The sequence below is a fragment of the Pituophis catenifer genome, unplaced genomic scaffold (assembly GCF_029215685.1).
Source record: "Pituophis catenifer annectens isolate HBS135680 unplaced genomic scaffold, rPitCat1.0.hap2 SCAF_1, whole genome shotgun sequence".
Lineage (NCBI taxonomy): Eukaryota > Metazoa > Chordata > Lepidosauria > Squamata > Colubridae > Pituophis > Pituophis catenifer.
This window is the reverse complement of record NW_027256881.1, coordinates 253,621,489-253,639,564: the sequence shown is the minus strand read 5'-3', so window position 1 is coordinate 253,639,564 and position 18,076 is coordinate 253,621,489. Positions and strand designations below refer to the sequence as shown.

General features: G+C 34.5%; 1 protein-coding gene and 1 non-coding gene across 4 annotated transcripts in view; one reads left to right on the top strand and one right to left on the bottom strand.

The window, feature by feature from the left end:
- DENND5A (DENN domain containing 5A) overlaps window positions 1–18,076 on the top strand; it is a 77,650-nt gene that overhangs the window by 3,451 nt on the left and 56,123 nt on the right. For all 3 annotated transcript variants that reach the window (XM_070933907.1, XM_070933900.1, XM_070933916.1), the window contains exons 2-4: window positions 13,312–13,383; window positions 13,906–14,015; window positions 15,549–16,209. In XM_070933907.1, the coding sequence (XP_070790008.1) occupies window positions 13,312–13,383; window positions 13,906–14,015; window positions 15,549–16,209 (843 nt within the window). The remainder of the gene's footprint in view (window positions 1–13,311; window positions 13,384–13,905; window positions 14,016–15,548; window positions 16,210–18,076) is intronic.
- LOC139309188 (U6 spliceosomal RNA) lies at window positions 9,240–9,346 on the bottom strand. The gene has a single exon (XR_011599836.1). It is a non-coding gene; the product is annotated as a U6 spliceosomal RNA (small nuclear RNA).

The window sequence follows — 18,076 nt, the reverse complement described above, 5'->3', positions numbered from 1 at the left end:
TGTGCAGTAAGGTCCCATTGGATCTCAAACCATATGCAGCATTATACTATAGATCAGGAGTTCTCAATCCCGCACCCCTAGAACGCTTCTGATATATTCTCGCACCCCTTACAAAAGTAAATAATTGAATGCATATAATTATGCATATACACTATAATTTTGAAACTTCTAAACCCAAGTTTTTTCACCCCCGGAATATCATCTCACGCCCCTGGTTGGGAACCCCTGCTATAGATACTGTGAGTTGAAGCTAGTACAATCTCTGATTCAGATATTAATTGGAATCCATGGAGAGTGAGAAAGGGCCCACATAATATGAAAATAATCAGTCATTGCTTATGTAACATAATTTACTATTTATATTAAAATTTATCATACATTTCATGTTTTTGTGTTCCATATAATTGCTCTGCAAATCATTGTATCCTTACAGTACATGATCTTATATGGAGATGTAATGAAGCCATAGATTTTCAAGAGATACTATATAACATTTGCCCCAATTCCTTTGAAATCTTTATGAATACATTACCTTGCACCCTTCAGTTCTCATAAATAGACCTTTCTAGAGAGTGGCTCACCTAATAATTAGCCTAAGTTCGAATTAGCCTGTTTTTGTTTCTATATGTAGAGTATACGTACAAAAATATTGAGAAGAAAATGTATTATGGGAACCCTGTGGTCTAATGCATTGCTGTCTTGTCTTAAAATATTTGTTTTTATTAGGTCTTAAAGCAAAGACTAGTTTTATGCCACTTGTAAATGTTGCATTTTGTTCATATTTCAGTAAGTGGAAATAAAGGGGTGCAGTAACATATTTTGGTTTTGCACATTTACTTAGACTGGAGTACTGATTGTTATTCAGTATATTTTGTGTTTCTTTCCTCTTGCATTTACGATTGACAATTTACCACTGAATAGGCATTTAAAATTGCATGTGTGTACTGTTAGCACTATCAGATTAGGGCTTAATGAAAATATAAAATAAGATAGTACCTAGAAAATCTGATTAATTACTTTAACCTGTTTTATTTTATCCAGGGATATCTTTGTGAAAATTATTAAGGCGTAAACTTTTTGTAACCTATCATAGATAACTATTATCCTAGACACCTTTATCCTCAAATTTAAATATCATTACTAGGGTGAGATAATAAATGTTTCCTTGCAAATTAATCTTAAATGTAAAAATCCTTGTTTTATTACCCAAGCGTTTTTGTAGTAAACATTATCAAACAAAGTGAGTATTTCTACAACTTCTGCTTTTAATTTCCTTCTGAATTTCAGGTTTAGAAATCTTCTGTTGACTCAACCATGAGTGAATATTCTCAGTGCATTGTAGGGCATAGTAAGAATGTCATGTACTTATACAGTGAGGTAGACTGTTTGTACATAAAGGTAGTTCTTGGGTTAGACAGCAATTAGAATACTGGTTTACATTATTAAGCAATGCGGCCACAAAGTGTGACATCACATTTTACCACCATAACTCCAGAAATATGTAGTTCAGTAAGCAGGAAGAGGCAGGAGTCCTAAGCAAAGAGTGCACAAGTGTGTTTAGGTGCTGCGGGGGGAGGGGAAGGGCTGGTGCACATAGGTGCTTTAGAGTGGGAGGGGAATTGAATTGAATACTTTATTTGGCCAAGGGTGATTAGATACACAGGGAATTTGTTCATGGTGCAGAAGCTTTAAGTGTACATGCAAAGTAATAGAATAATGATAATCATAATAATAATAATACCAATAAGAGGAGGAGTAAAGATAACAGAAGGATAAATAAAGATATTTATTTTATAAAGGATAAAGAGTCTGCAGGTGATGTGAGATGATGTCATGTGCAGTGAGTTCTGAGAGCAGGCTAGGTGGCAGGGGCCTGTACAGAGTGCAGATAGCAATAGCACTTTAGATTTATATACCACTTCATAGTACTTTATAGCCCTCTCTAAGTGTTATACAGAGTCAGCATATTGCTCCCAACAATCTGGCTCCTCATTTTATCAACCTCAGAAGGATGGAAGGCTGAGTAAACTTTGAGCTGGCCAGGATTGAGCTCCTGGCTGTGGGCAGAGTTAGCCTGCAATACTGCATTCTAACTACTGCACCACCATGGTGAGTCTAACCACAGCACCACGGCAGATAAGCCAGGGGTGTAGGGTACAATAAAATATGAGATCCTCGAGATCTCATGCTCCATAATGGAGCTCCCTGGGAGAAAAACCAGCAGGGTCAGCTTATAGGAGAACTTGCAACCTTCCCTGCTGGTTTCCCCATTGACCTTACTTGTGGGAAGCTGGCAGATAATGTTACAAATAATGATCATGTGACCAGGCTTGCTATGATGTTGTAATCATGAGCTGGATATCTGAGCACCCAGATCACAATCACATAATGCCCCCCTCCCCCCTTAAATCCTCTTGGATTTTAAACAGTCACTGAGTGAGTAGTCATAACTCAACGATTACTAGCATTCCATGATTTCTTGATTCATGATTCTGAAATTAGCCACAGTTAGTTAGGTCTATATAAGATGCTAAATCACAACTATGCAAAGCAAATTTTGTCTTAGTATGAAGTAGGAGGGGAAAAATGAAAACAAGCAGAGCATATTTCCTTGTGTTTATGCTTTTTGTAAAGTATATTTATGTGTAGTAAATATTAAAACAATTTGCTTTGTTCTTAGATTTAAGAGTTATATGGATTCCTGCTCAAATTTGTTCCAAAATCCGTGCTTTGTTCAGTAGACACTTAAGCTTCATGAGATATATCATACTGGAGTGAGAGGGCATTGTGTAACTTTTCCTTCGCGGATTGTATTTTTAACTATAGAAAGTTCTCTGTGCTACTCAAACAGTTTATCTTTTAAGTGGCAATTGTTGAAGTAAAAAATTGGCATTTCAGTGGAAAAAGGAGGATAAGGAGGAGGGGGAAATAGTGTTCTAAATAAAGCAAAATGGCTCCTAAATATAAACAGTAATCTGACTGATACATAGTAGGGCAGTTTTGGGTTAAGCATAATTTAATGTTCTCAGAATAACTAAATTTGACTCTGGGAACGTTGTCATTTATTGCTGGGATCACTAACAATGATAAAAGAGATTTGTTGCTGCAAAGTTGTAATAGAATACTGTGTCTTCCTAGATGGCAGTTGTTTTAAACTGTTTTTATTCATTGGTTTGTTAGATATTATATCCTGGCTTTTGTTCTGAGGCAAAATGTGACATACATATCTCAGTTTTCTCTCATGTTTTCCCAGCCTTCTTTGGAAGTTTGATCTGAAAGTGACTGGTTCAGTGTTGCACAACTCACTTCCAAGTTTAAGAGAAGACAAGAACACAGGTTTCCTTCTTATCCCTAGCCCAGTACTTTAACTAGACCATTTTTTTTTATCATATACTTACTGTCGTTAATCCCTGTGATTTAGTGAAAAATAAAGGTCAGGGGAATATTTTATATCCTTAAACTGTTAATGTAGCCCTAATGTCATCATTAGTAATCACATACAATTTAGGAATTCAAGATAAATTTTGATCTAGAGCAAAAAGAAGTTTGGGGAAGTCTGAAATAGGTCAAGAGCTACTTCGGAAAACTCTTAAGAAATGTTCACATTTTGTTGCAAACTAAAGACATGTCGTTACTGGATGCTACCTAATTTGAATTACATCAGTGATATCATGTAAACATCTGATATTATTAGAAGCCTGTTGACTCCTGAGCTGAATGCACAATAAGCAGAAGAACAATCTATAGATTTTAGCTACTAACATGTTGGATTGACATTAATCAGAGACATAGGATTGTAATTCTAAATATGAATATAACAATTTTTATGCTTCCAAAATAAAATAATAACATTGAACCTTCTGTTTGTCCAGTTTTTTTTTCAAGTTGGGTGACATCTATGATGACTATTAATATTATTATTTTCATGTGGGAAATACACATGAAAATTGTGGTTAGAGATCAATCAATCAATAATTTAAAAAGAATTTAATTCCAACTTCTGTGGCTGGTTCCAATGTAACAAATCTTGAGATACACATTTTAATAAAATGTTAATTTTATTTTTCCTTTAAGAATTTAATTTTAATTCTTTTTTTAGATATCTAGTAATAAGATACAAGTGTTTTTCAATAATCCATAACAAAATAATGGTGTAATTTCATTAGCAGCTCTACCACCATTATTTAATATAATCTTAATAATTCATAAACCACATACAAGCAATTACATTTTTCTTAGGTAAAGCTATGAACATCACAAGAACATGATTTTAAATTGAGTATCTGTGTCACATGCTTTAATTTCATATACTGCATACACACACACACACACACACACACACACACACACACACACACACACTCATATACAAGCCCATCTGTAGATAAGCTGATCCTTACATTTTTAATCAAAATACTCTATAAAATGTACCTCTACTCTTGAAATTTTTGTAATTTAAATTTTCACAATTGACTTCTTTGTGGGTAATTCATGGATAATCCATTTTTCATGGCATTTTTTTTAAAAAAGTATGATGGCATACTTTTATTTAGTCCTCAATTTATGGAGCCAGAATTTGTGTTGCTAAGCAAGGTGCTTGTTAAATGAGTCATACTCAATTCTACAACCTTTCTTTGCCACAGTTGTTAAGTGAATCACTGCCATTGTTATATGAAACACACAATCATTAAGCAAATCCAGCTCCCCCATTGATTTTGTTTATGAAAAACAGGCTAGAATATTGCAAATGGCGATCACATGACCTGAGATGCTGCAACTATCTTGAATACATATTGGTTGCCAAACACCCAAATTTTGATCACATGCCTGTAGAGAGGCTGCACAGATTGTAAGTTTTTACTCACTTTTTTCAGTGTCCTTGTAACCTTGAATGGCCTCTAAATGAATGGTTGTAAGACAAGAATTACCTGTATTGTTTTTTTAAAAAGTATACTAATGGATAAGTCCACCTGCAGATTTTTTGGATGTATTTTGACACCTAAAATTCTTGGCTTACAAGTACTGGCAGTCTTTGATTTACAACACACTTTTTCACGCTTACAACCATTGCAGCATCCTCATGGTTACCTGATCAAAATTGGGATGCTTGGCAACTGGTTCATATTTATGACACTTGCTGTGTCCTGGGTCATGTGATCACCTTTTACAACCTTCTGACAAGCAAAGTCAATGGAGAAACCAGATTCACTTAACAACTGGGTTACCAATTTAACAACTGCATTGATTGACTTAACTGTGGTAAGAAAAGTCATAAAATGGGGCAAAACTCACTTAACAAATGTCTCACTTAGCAACATAAATTTATTAAAAAAGGGGCGAAAATGGCCCATTTTTGGCCAGAAAATGGGCAGTTTTCACCCGTTTTTTTGGCCTCCTGGGGCTATTTTTCACCTCCCTCACCTTCAGCAACATTCTGCAGGCCAAAAACAGGCAAAAGCGGCCCATTTTCTGGCCAAAAATGGGCCATTTTTGCCCCTTTTTTTGCCTCCTGGGGCATCTGTCCCCCCATTTTTCACTTCCCCCACCTCCAGCAGCATTCTGCAGATAAAAATTGTTGGCCTTACCTTTCAGTTCCAGTCTGCAGGGCTCGTGAAGGTAAGTCCTGTGCTCAGCTGAAGGGTGGGCAGGTGATGTGGGCAGGTCAGCCTCGTGGTCCTGTGCCGGCCGGATTAATGGCTTCGGCAGGCCACATGCGGCCCGCAGGCCGTAGTTTGAAGACCCATGTTTTACAGCTTCTCATCTGTTCTCTCTCATTTACTGTATCTGATAGAGACTCACCTCTGGAAGACCAAACCTCTGGACTGTGATTTTAGGCAACAATTTGTAACTGCACAGAAGTACTGGTGTTACCATAACAGTAATATGGCTGCCTTCTTCCCTTTGATTTGTTTCTATTGCTATAAAAAATATTTCTTTTTGTTGAATAAATCACTTTAGTTTCCCTTTTTTCTTTTTTATATATCTCTATATTTATATCTCTATATTTATTGGGTTTTTTTCCTACTTTGCTGTTATATATGTTCTTAATGCTACATGCTGAAAGCTGCATTTTTTAGTGAAAAACAGGATTCAGGATCAGAAACCTCTATTCATAATTTACAGTTCATCAATTTAAAGATAGTAGCACAGATTGCTTCCAGCAAAAATGGATTTTCTAAATTTTAAAAGAACTTAACCATTGCATATCCCTATAAAACATGAAGTTTAGAAGTATTTCTAAACTTCAGTTTAGAAGTATTTCTGAGCATAAACATTTGAACATGCATTTCTCACATTGTAGTTTCCCTTTGGTGGAATAGACAGTATTTTCCTGTAACGAGCTATGAGTCATTCCTCCCAAAATCAGTAATGGAAGGTATTTCCATGGGCAATTTAGCTAATAACTCAGCAGAACTCCTGATAAAATTCTGTTAAGTACCTTATCAGAACTTAATAAAAGTTCACATATTATAAATTTCTCTACCGAGTCAGTTTTTCCACTGTTTTTAAGGTACATTACTGGTAGAAGTGTTTTGTGTAAGTGTTAAAATTTGTTTCTGTAATATTAAAGATTACGGGGTGGTTTTTGCCTTTTATTTTGGTAGCATTGCAAGAAAATAAGATTAGAATCGTAATGACATTTTAAAATGCGTTTGTTGTAGATCGTTTATTTTCTCTCTCTCTCCATGAAGAACGTTGTGTTGTATACTATGTTCTGAACACCAATGAGCTCTTTTGTTTTACAAGTAACTGAGACAGACGTGATATGGTAGCTGATACATCAGGGAAGAATGGTGTAGCTGATGTAAGAACAGCTGTGCTCAGTTAAAGCTGTTTTGGAGCTGCAGTACAGTATGAGAGTCTTGTTTATGGCTGACATGACACAATGATTCTGTGCATGGTTGTATTTATAATCCCAAAGGGAGATCAAGATTTTTAAGAATTACATATGAGTCCTTTAATTTTCTAAGAAACTTTCACAAATTTGTTTTTATTCCTATGTATATTGTTGATTTAATTTTGCAACTGATCTTTTTTTTTGGAATTTTTTTTCTCAATCCCTCCCCACATATTCTAATTACAGCTAGAAATATGTTTTTTTTTATTAAAAAGTTTTATCAAATATTACAACAATTTTTCCCATCCCTCCTCCCCCCCCATCCCTCCTCCACCCACCCCCATCCCTCCTTCGCCCTCTCCCCCCAACCCTCCTCCCCCACCCCCCACCCTGGACTTCCCAGAGCAAATACAGGGTATAGCATTTAACAAACATAAACTAAAATATGCTAACTTTCTATAGACTCCAAACTCCCTCTTGTTCTTTAACTCCCCTTCCAACTAACAAAACATAATTCAAAAAGAAAAAATAATTCTGTTTTTCTTTTTTTTTTCATTCATAAGCTATTTGAAACTTTTTAGTCCGATATTTGTTTTGAATATAGTCAATCCATCTTCTCCATTCCGATATATATCTTTCATTTGGATGGTCCTTCAAGTATGCTGAAATTTTTGCCATCTCTGCTAAATTCACTACTTTTAATGTCCATTCTTCAATAGTAGGTAAGTCTTCCTTCTTCCAATACTGCGCCACCAAAAGTTTGGCTGCTGTTATTAAATTTAAAATCAATTTGGTCTCTATAACAGTACATCTGTAATTATACCCAACAAAAAGAACTGTGGAGTAAATTTTATATTCTTCTTGAGAATATTTTGAATAATCCACCATATTTTTATCCAAAATGCCTTAATTTTTTTACATGTCCACCCTATATGATAATACGTGGCATCATCACATTCGCATCTCCAACACCTAGGTTGCAAACTTGGATACATACAGGCTAGTTTTTTAGGATCTAGATGCCATCTATAAAACATTTTATAAAAGTTCTCTCTTAAATTTTGGGTTTGCGTAAACTTTACATTTTTAACCCATATTTTTTCCCACATTTCCATCATTATTGGTTCTTCAATATTTTGTGCCCATTTTATCATACAATCCTTAACTAGCTCCGTTTCTGAATCTATTTCTACCAATGCATTATACAACCTTTTTATATGCATTTGACTTTGGTCTCTAATTTGTTTTACCAAGTTCTCCTCATTCTGCATGATACCAGTTTTCTGATCTTCTCTCCATCTAGCTTGCAGCTGTCCATACTGAAACCATGTTTGAATTATCTTTTCTTCTCTTAATTGATTCAAAGATTTTAGTTGTAGTATACCTCTTTCCTTATTAAGCTCTTTATAAGTAGTCACATCTTGTTTTTGCTCTACACTTATATTCTCTATCGCGTGTCTGGGTATTGCCCACATTGGTAACTTATCGTTTAATTTATACTGATACTTTTTCCAGACACGCAATAAAGCATTCCTTAATATGTGACTTTTAAAAGTCTTATCCACTTTCTTGTCATATAATAAATAAGCATGCCAACCGTAAACCAAATCATATCCCTCAATATTCAATATTCTTTCTTCTGTTGAATTCATCCAGTCACTAATTGCTGATAGGGCAGCTGCCTCATAATATAATCTTAAATTGGGCATTTTGAGACCTCCTCTTTCACATATATCCTGCATTATTTTTTGCTTTATTCTCAGTCTCTTTCCTGCCCAGACAAAATATTACCCTTCTGCCATATCTTCAAATTTTCATCTTTTTTAAGTATTGGTATCATTTGAAAAAGAAATAAAAACTTAGGCAAAACATTCATTTTTACTGCTGCTATTCTTCCCAACAAAGATAATTGTAATTTTTTCCAATCTCTCTCTGTATTTTTTGCCACAACGGATCATAATTATGCTTAAATAATTTCGCATTTGATGTCGTAATATAAACCCCTAAATACTTAACTTTTTTTACTATTTCAAATCCTGTTAGTCTTTCTAATTCTTCTTTTTGATTTGTAGTCATGTTTTTAGTTATTATCTTCGTTTTCCCTGCATTTATTTTAAGTCCAGATACTTGTCCATATTGATTAATTATATCCATTAAACCTACAACCGACTGTAATGGTTGGGTTAAAGTAACAACCAAGTCATCTGCAAATGCTCGTAATCTGTAATCATACTGCCTAATTTTAATTCCCTTTATTTTATCCGACCCACGTATTTTACTCAACAAAAATTCCAAGGTCAAAATAAACAATAATGGAGACAAGGGACATCCTTGTCTTGTTCCTTTTTCTATATTAAAAGTATCTGTTAAACTACCATTAATTATTATTTGCGCTGTTTGTAAAAATATGGAACGCTTCACGAATTTGCGTGTCATCCTTGCACAGGGGCCATGCTAATCTTCTCTGTATCGTTCCAATTTTAGTATATGTGCTGCCGAAGCGAGCACCGCTAGAAATATATTTTATTGGCCTCCTATACTAGGGGAGGCTGCAAGCTCAGGGTAGTTTACTAATAAAACTGGTAAGCACAAAAAGTTAACTCAGATTGAGAAATGGTATAGAATTATTCAATATTGCTCATCAGTCTTCATTCAAACTTCTCTAATAGTGTTCCTGTGCCTGAAAAGAAGGATTTTTATTCCTCTCCATGTGCGGAAGTATACTGCTCTGGTAGGCTCAGGAATGGAGCTCCATTTTCTCCATCCTGCCAGAGTTCAGCTCTGCTCAGTAGACAGCTCTTTCAGCCAGCCCCCAGAGATGAGAGGGAGTCATTTCAACAGGCAGCAGCAGTTTGCAACATTCCCTACTGGCTTCCCCATTGACTTTCTGGGAAAGCTGGCAGAGGAGATTACAAATAGCGATCACATGATTGTGGGGCACTTGGCCACAGGTCTACATGCAAACAGTTTGCCAAGCACTCAGATTGCAACTATGTGATTGCGAGGGGGAGGGGGGAGAGGAGAGCAGATGTTTTACGATGGCTGGAATTGCTTTATGGGCTGTTTAGTTCCTTTTCTGAGGTTGTTGTAACTTTGAGTGGTTTTTAAATGACCAAGTGTAAATCAAGATCTACTTGTATATCTAAAGAGGCAGGATAAATCTATACCTTTGACACCATCAAACAACATCTGCCTATCCTAGATTCTTGGGAAGGACATAATAGGTGAATAAATATGCCAATTCCAATCTAAATATCTGGGTGATTTTGTGACCAACCATAATAATAATTAGTTATGCAATAAAATAATGTTCACCAAAGTTACTTCTTGATCAAAAATGTATGTTCATTCTCTCAGATTTGTTAAGATCTATGTGTTCTTCCATATTTTCTTTTACAAAAGTCGGGATACCATTTCAATAAAAAGACACATTGAATCTATAATGGCTATTCCTGCTAGTTTTATCAGTGTCAGTTATATAGTCTACCAGTATTATAAATATTGAAATAAATTTAACAAATAATTATTAATGGACTAACACTGAATTTATATTTAATCTTTCTTGTAACGTTCACATTATTATTGTTTGCATAAAAGAATACATGCACTAAAATGTGAACAAAAATATTATTCTGAACACCTGTAACTGGTTCTCAGACTGTGAAGGAGCAGTTGCATAAATAATTCACAGTTTGAAGGTTTATCTTGTATAGTGAAAAGAACAGACTGTAAGAAAAAGGAGGAAGGCTGGGAGGAAAAGAGTGAGGAAGTCTCTGCCCCAATGTATACTGGACTTAAATATAAAGTGATAATTAAGAAAAATCCAGTTGCTGGAATTTTTGTATCACTACAGCACTCCTTTCATCTTAATAAAGCTAGCCAAAGAGAGGGGGATTTGTTTTTGGAACCTAATCCCTTTCAGATTAGGCAGCTGGCAAACACCTGACATGTCTTTTAAAACACTCTATACTCTCTAGCTCTCACTTGGTTCAAACATTGTACTTTGCAACAAACCACACAATGACTTTCTCTTTCCTTTTATATATACAAGTCAATTAAAGCTTTAGTGCATTTGGGAAGCTGTTCAGTTTTTGCTTTTTAAAATATTGAATTATAATTTTAGATATTAGTGATAAAGTGCTATCATTTCATGTTTTAAATACTGCATACTTTGAACTACGGCATTGGCTAATACAAATTAGTCATCCAGGTCATGGTTGTCCCAAAAGTGCTTTTTCAAAAGGCAATTGGACTTATTTTTTTCCTTGAAATTTATATGTTATAAATATTCGTTGTTGTTGTTAGTTGTGAAGTTGTGTCTGACCCATCGCGACCCCATGGACAACATTCCTCCAGGCCTTCCTGTCCTCTACCATCCTTTGGAGTCCGCTTACTGCTTCAGTGACTCCATCCAGCCATCTCATTCTTTGTCGCCCCGTTCTTCTTTTGCCCTCAATCTTTCCCAGCATTAGGCTCTTCTCCAGTTAATCCTTCCTTCTCATTAGGTGGCCAAAGTATTTGAGTGTTATAAATATAAATATATATAAATCCATTTCATTCTTCTTTCAGGCACTGTTTCATGTATACAAAGTTATCTCATTTAATGTCAAAGAGTTTCATTTTTCATAATCAGTTTTATGTTTGTGAAGTTGTGTTTTCCTATTCTATGATAATTGAACATTTTTGTATAAATAGTATAAGCTTTTTTAAGCAGTTTGAATAAGGATATAAGCTGAAACTGGAATCATTTTTAATTAATTAAAGACTCTAACAGCGACTGTTCCAAAATCAGCATTGCTTGCCCCTTAATCAGAATGCATTGGACAATAAATGGTTCCCCCACAATCCCACTTTGCAGATGGTGATAAAAGATTTAAGCTTGTTTGAAGCATGCTTCATGTATTTCTCCTCTATTGTTTTAACAGCTGTCATACTTGGCATACTCATTGCCTATTCAATTCGTGAAGGTGACAACATTTATTTTTGGAGTTAAAAATCCCCTCCTTTTAAGATTTAATTCCTAGGAAATAAAGTGTGACAAATACTGCTGTAAAAATATTGGCTTTATTAAATTCTCTGTAGTATGTTTCTGGCTTAAATTTCTTCAGTGGACTACTGTACTGTTTTTCTTTACTGTAATGTGAAATTTGCCAAGGCAGTATAGCTTCTCTATATAATGAGGAGCTGTTTTACCAATAAAGCATTCTTAGAGAATATAACCTGGAAAAATATGTGATATTATTTATAATATGTCATTTTAATTTTGTGCAGTATTTGAATTTTGACATAGTAGAATTTTTTGGAAGTCAGATTTGTGTTATCTTTTGAAATCCATATTCCTAGTAGGGTGTTCCTTCTGTCAGTTTGAGGGATTCCTGGACCTGTTACTCTTCCTCTTTGCTATTAGTACTTATTTATATGCCCTTTAAAATACTAATTACTTGCTTTTATAGTTGCAAAAGAAATCATGATTTGGTTCAGGTTAAGAAGGCAAACGAGCAGTTACAACAGTGTTGAAAAGAAGAGATGGGTGCATTCTGAATTCTAGAGAATTAATTAATTCTTAATTCTGTTAATAATAGCTGTATGGGTATTTATTTGGACAGTTAACCTAGATCAAGGTTGGTCTACTTGTGGCCTTTAAATGTCAAAGTTTTTCAGAAGTTATTTGCTATTGCCTACTTCTAGGGCTGAGAGAATGAGTGATTGGCCCAAAGTCACCTAGCTGACTTTGGGCCTAATGTTGGACTAGAATTCACAGTCTCCTGGTTTCTAATTTGGTATCTTAACCACAACATCAAACTGGCTCTCTATAAAAACTGCAGGGATTGTACAGGCCATCGCCAGGAGTCAACACTTACTAGAAGGCACACACACATATAGCTTTCCTTTCCCCATTATGTATGAAATTACATTGATTGCACAAAACCATACATTCTAAAGGAGTATATTTCTTTAGTAATTTTAGTAACCAATTAATTATAGCTGGGGGAACGAATGAGTTTTTATTTATGAGTTATCCTAGAAGAAGGGTGTCTACTATCGGCCTTTACTGTAAATGTCAATGAGCTATAGGCTCCCAATATCACATGCTAGCCATGACTGCAGGGAGATGAAACTCGGCAGAAAGAGCAACAGGTTGCCCACACCTGACCTAGAATGCATTTTATAGTTAATGATCTAAAGTTATTACTCCATATTTAAAGTGAGTGTTTCTGTTAAGAATGCAGCTGATTCTTTTGTAGAATATGTAGAAATTACAGTAGCTCACAGCATTCTGTGAATTCTATTAATTATTTCTTTTAGATATTCCTTTGTCTAAACATATTCAGCATAGATAGAAAAAATGCAGTGGAATTAGACTTAGCAAATAGTGATTATTTGTCGAGAATTTTTAAGAAATAGATTTGTAGACATATTAAGTATTGACACTATTAAATTATAACACAGTGTTCTTTTTATTTGTTATATAGCATTATGCCAGTATATACAGGCCTCTAAAGCCCAAGATGGTGGTGGCCGTTTCATTTCAAGTTCAGCAGAAGGTAAAAACCAGGAGGAAAAATAATCAAAACTCTGGTTCATATTTCTTTTCTAATATTTCTGTCCCTTGACCATCTGTGCCTTCTAGATTTTCCTTCACAGAATTGTTTTATAACGGATGATGGATTCCAGCCTTATAAAAACCAAATAAAATTAAAATTGATGCTATGTATATTTAAACTTTTTATTTAAGTTTTGCATCTTTTATCTACGTGTGCTTTTCCTAACTAATTTTAAAGTGGGAATTCGTTTTAAAACACAAATAAATATTTAAAATAAATGAAGTAGCTTATGTTGCATTTATATAAGGAAAAGCCCAACTAGATAATTATATGCAAGGCACTATCAATACTATAATTTCATTCTGCTTCCTCTTTCTTGCTAATCACTACTTTGCATTTCCTGCTTCTATTAAAAGGACTAAATTCAAATATTTCTTTACTTCCTAATTATGTTCTTTCTAGCATCTACATTAATAAAGTTTGAAAATACTGTGATTGATCACTTCTTTTTCAATTTTTCAGGTGAAAATTTTGAGCAAACTCCATTAAGACGCACATTCAAGTCCAAAGTTCTGGCTCGTTATCCAGAAAATGTAGAATGGAATCCTTTTGATCAGGATGCCGTGGGAATGGTTGGTAATTTTTATTTTACATCCCATTTTTTTCTCTTGAATCAATGTGGTGTGGTACAGACTAAATTTTCTTTGTAAGTGCATCCCAAGGACATATCTGGTTGTATAATTCAGCTCTTAGTTTTTTTTTTCACCTGCAAGTCATACTGAAGCACAAAAATCTAAATCGAACTGTAACTGGTCCTTCAACCAGAAAGTTGTTTAAATTAATGTTGTATTGGAGAGTCCAAAAATAATAGAGATGAATTTACACATGATGGGAAGTGAGTTTCAAGAAAAAAAGATGCAGACCTCCAAATATACACTATACTCATATATATGTCTATTAAACATTCACTACATTTTTCAGAATTGTATGCACCTCTGTATCATTTTCTGGATTCTGCTTCCACCCACATAAATATATATGCAATAAGACAAGAGTATAGCACAGGATGTCCAATATGATGGTGAACATAAACTTCAAACTACCTTCTATACCTACCTCATCCACTTATGCAGTACTTAAACTACAACTAAGATACAGAACATGTACCCTCTAGATTGCATATAGATTGTCAGCATTTGTTTTTCATCCCTTTGGGTTGTCCAAGAGTTAGAACAGGACCAGAAATTTCTACTGTAGGTGTATTTAAGATATTGTTATTTCTTTTAATTTTAAATTAAAATTTAAATCCCATCTGTTTTTCAAGACGTTTTAATAAAATAAAATAATTATCTGTTAAATAACAACTTAAGAATGAACAGTCTTCCATAAAATAAAGTGAAATGAAATAAAGATTAATGTGAATAACATTCAGAATAAGAATTTTCAGAGTAGCTATACAGTTAAATCCACTTGTTCTAATATGTGGGAAATTAAATAGTACTAATAAATGTGTTAACCACAAATCTGTCTCTCTGTTTTAAGAGGAACAAGTGTCCATTTTCATTTCTCTTTATTTAATGATGGTTTGGAGGCATTTTTTTAAATAATTGGAATGATTTTGGATTCAAGATCTTATTTCCACTGTTTGACATTTTAAGGAATATATAAGGCTGTAGATTTGATCAAAAGAGATTGTTCATGGGAATATGAATGCGCTATTTGTCTACAACTCATTAAATCAGCCACCTCTCACTGATGAAACACAATCCTAATACAGTGCAGCATTTGTGCACTTGTATGTTCCAAAGCACCTCTTCTGAATTGAATCTAGAGCATTGCACAGTCCTATTCCAAGTGAAAGCTAATGGTTTTGAATCTGAGTTGCTCCTTTGTTTATTTGAATTATATTGGGTGTGGTTTTTATAACTTCTTTAGTATCTTTATTCCTCTTGCACTATATCTCACAGCATTTTGAAAGGTTTGGCTAATAAATTTGTGAGGGGGGTGGCAGGAGACTGCAAATGGGAATGAGGAGAGATATTCCATGAATATGAACCATAGGAAGAAACATAAGATACAAATCAATTTTAGCACTGAGAGTGAAAAATGTATTCAAATAAGTGATATATAATCTTTTCTCCAACTTTCCTTTCTCTCTTGCCTAGCTATGTATGCCTAAGGGTCTGTCTTTCAAGACACAAGCTGATGCCAGAGAACCTCAGTTTCATTCATTCATCATTACACGTGAAGACGGATCACGGACATTTGGATTTTCTCTAACATTTTATGAGGAAGTTACTAGTAAACAAATCTGTAGCGCAATGCAGACATTGTATCTCATGCACAATGCGGAATATGATATTCTTCATGCTCCATCCACCAATGATAAAGATAACCTTAGCACTATAGAGGATTGTAATGGTACCTCTGTATCAAAACTACAGCGATTTAACTCATACGACATTAGTAGAGACACACTCTATGTCTCTAAGTGTATTTGTCTGATCACTCCAATGTCTTTCATGAAGGCATGTAGGAAAGTGCTTGAACAACTCCATCAAGCTGTAACTTCACCTCAGCCACCACCATTACCGTTGGAAAGCTTTATCTACAACATTCTATATGAAGTTCCTCTCCCTCCAGCAGGAAGATCTCTAAAGTTTTCAGGAGTTTATGGACCTATAATCTGCCAGAGGCCAAGCACCAATGAATTGCCATTATTTGATTTTCCAGTCAAAGATGTTTTTGAGTTACTTGGAGTGGAGAATATGCTTCAACTCTTCACCTGTGCTCTTTTGGAATTTCAGATACTGCTTTATTCACAACGTGAGTATAGCTTTTTTAAATTGCAAATGATGGGAAAGTTTATAAAAATAACTACATTATTATTATTGTTATTGTATAGTCAGATGTTTAGACTGGATTTGACATTTTTATCCGCCTGTCAAGTCCTTCCCAAAGCTCTAGGATAGGCAGATGTTGTTTGATGATATTAAAGGTATCATCACAGAAGGTGAACTATTTTGTAATTGACTGGTGATGATTATTGTTGATCAGACAGTCAGCCAGATGTTTAGACTGGATTTGGCAATTTTATTCACCTTTTAAATTCTTCCCAAGGACTTGGGATAGGCAGATGTTATTGTTTGATGGTGTTAAATGTATTATCATAGGATGTAAGCTGTTCCAAGTAAAGCTGCCTTTTGCAATTGACTGATGATGATTTTGTCAATGAAAATTGTATTCAAGTGGTGTTACAGATGTTTTGGGATTACACTCAAGGTACCTATTACTATTGGTACTATCTTTGCTTTCTTATGCTACAGACATTCTTCTATTTACGGGGGTGGGGTGTTGTATTTTTTATTTGTTCCAGTTCTGTCTTCTCTTCCGTTGTCTCCGAGCACTACAGCGTCCACTATCCAGACTTTTTAATTTTTCTTATCAATAATTGTTAAGTCTGGGGTGCTTTGTGACAGGTGCTTGTCTGTTGGAATTCTTAAGTCCTAGGTTACCTTAGTTTCTTCATTTAGTTCACTTTGTCTGTTTGGTAGTCCCACCAGTTCTTGCCTGTATGCAAATGGCATTTTTGCAGATATTTGGTGGTTATTATTATTATATTTTTATCTCATCTCTTCAATATATAATTCAAGTAGCGAACATACCTATTGTAATCCTCCTACCTGCTGCAAGCTAGGTGGCTAAGAGAGAGAGAGTAGCTAGCTTAAAGTCACTCAGCTGGCTTTCATGTCTAAGGCAGGCTTAGAATTCAGTCTCCTGGTTTCTCTAGGCCAGCATCTTAACCACTACACTAAACTGGTTCATCATTAAGATACATTAACAATGTACTCTTCTTTTTTGTATTATAATAAAGATTTCAGTAGAAAAGTAAATGAGAGTATTTCTTTCAGGTAGATGCAATAAATAAATAAATTTTATTTTTAAATAAAAAAATATTTGGAGGGGTTCTTCATTTTGACACCAGTCCTCATGAAAATGTTACTCTTTTGTCCCATATGCGTACTTAGATATTATGAGATTCTGAAGCTTTTCCAAAGTTGTTTGAAAGTTGTGTATGTGTGTTTTCTATTTCTTAGTTTTGTTTTATTGGCTTTCAATAAATAAGTGGTCCCAAATGGGAAAGTGTAATTGGTAATTTTATTTTTTGCCCCTTTTTACCAAACACAGAATAAAGACTTGAACTTAACTCTGAGCAGCTACTTAGAATATGTATATTTTATCATGCTTCACTTGTTTTAAAATCTTTTGAAAGGGAAAAGGCTGTTTTCTAAATTTCGAATTATCTAAAATAATTCAATAAAGTTTCAAAGACACAAAATATGGCTTTATTCCTTGCCCTGCTTCATGCTGAAGCAGAAAAAAATAAAACAGAAATGTCTACCAAACCAATATAGTCATAATTTAAAAGCATGCAAACTAATTTTCTAAGCAAACATTTGCATAATAATGTGTTCATCTTGCTAGTTTCTGTAATGAAAAAGTATTTAACCAAATATATACCAGTATTGCACAATTGTTAACTTCTGTGCAAATGTCTTCAGATAATATTTGGCTGTTGTTATAATGTTGTGTTGTACTGCTTTATCAAAGTCTCAGCCAGTAGCAACACCTGGGAAATCCCCAGGGAGTACCAGGGCTATAGCTCGGCTGGGAAGTTGAAAAAACATTTCAG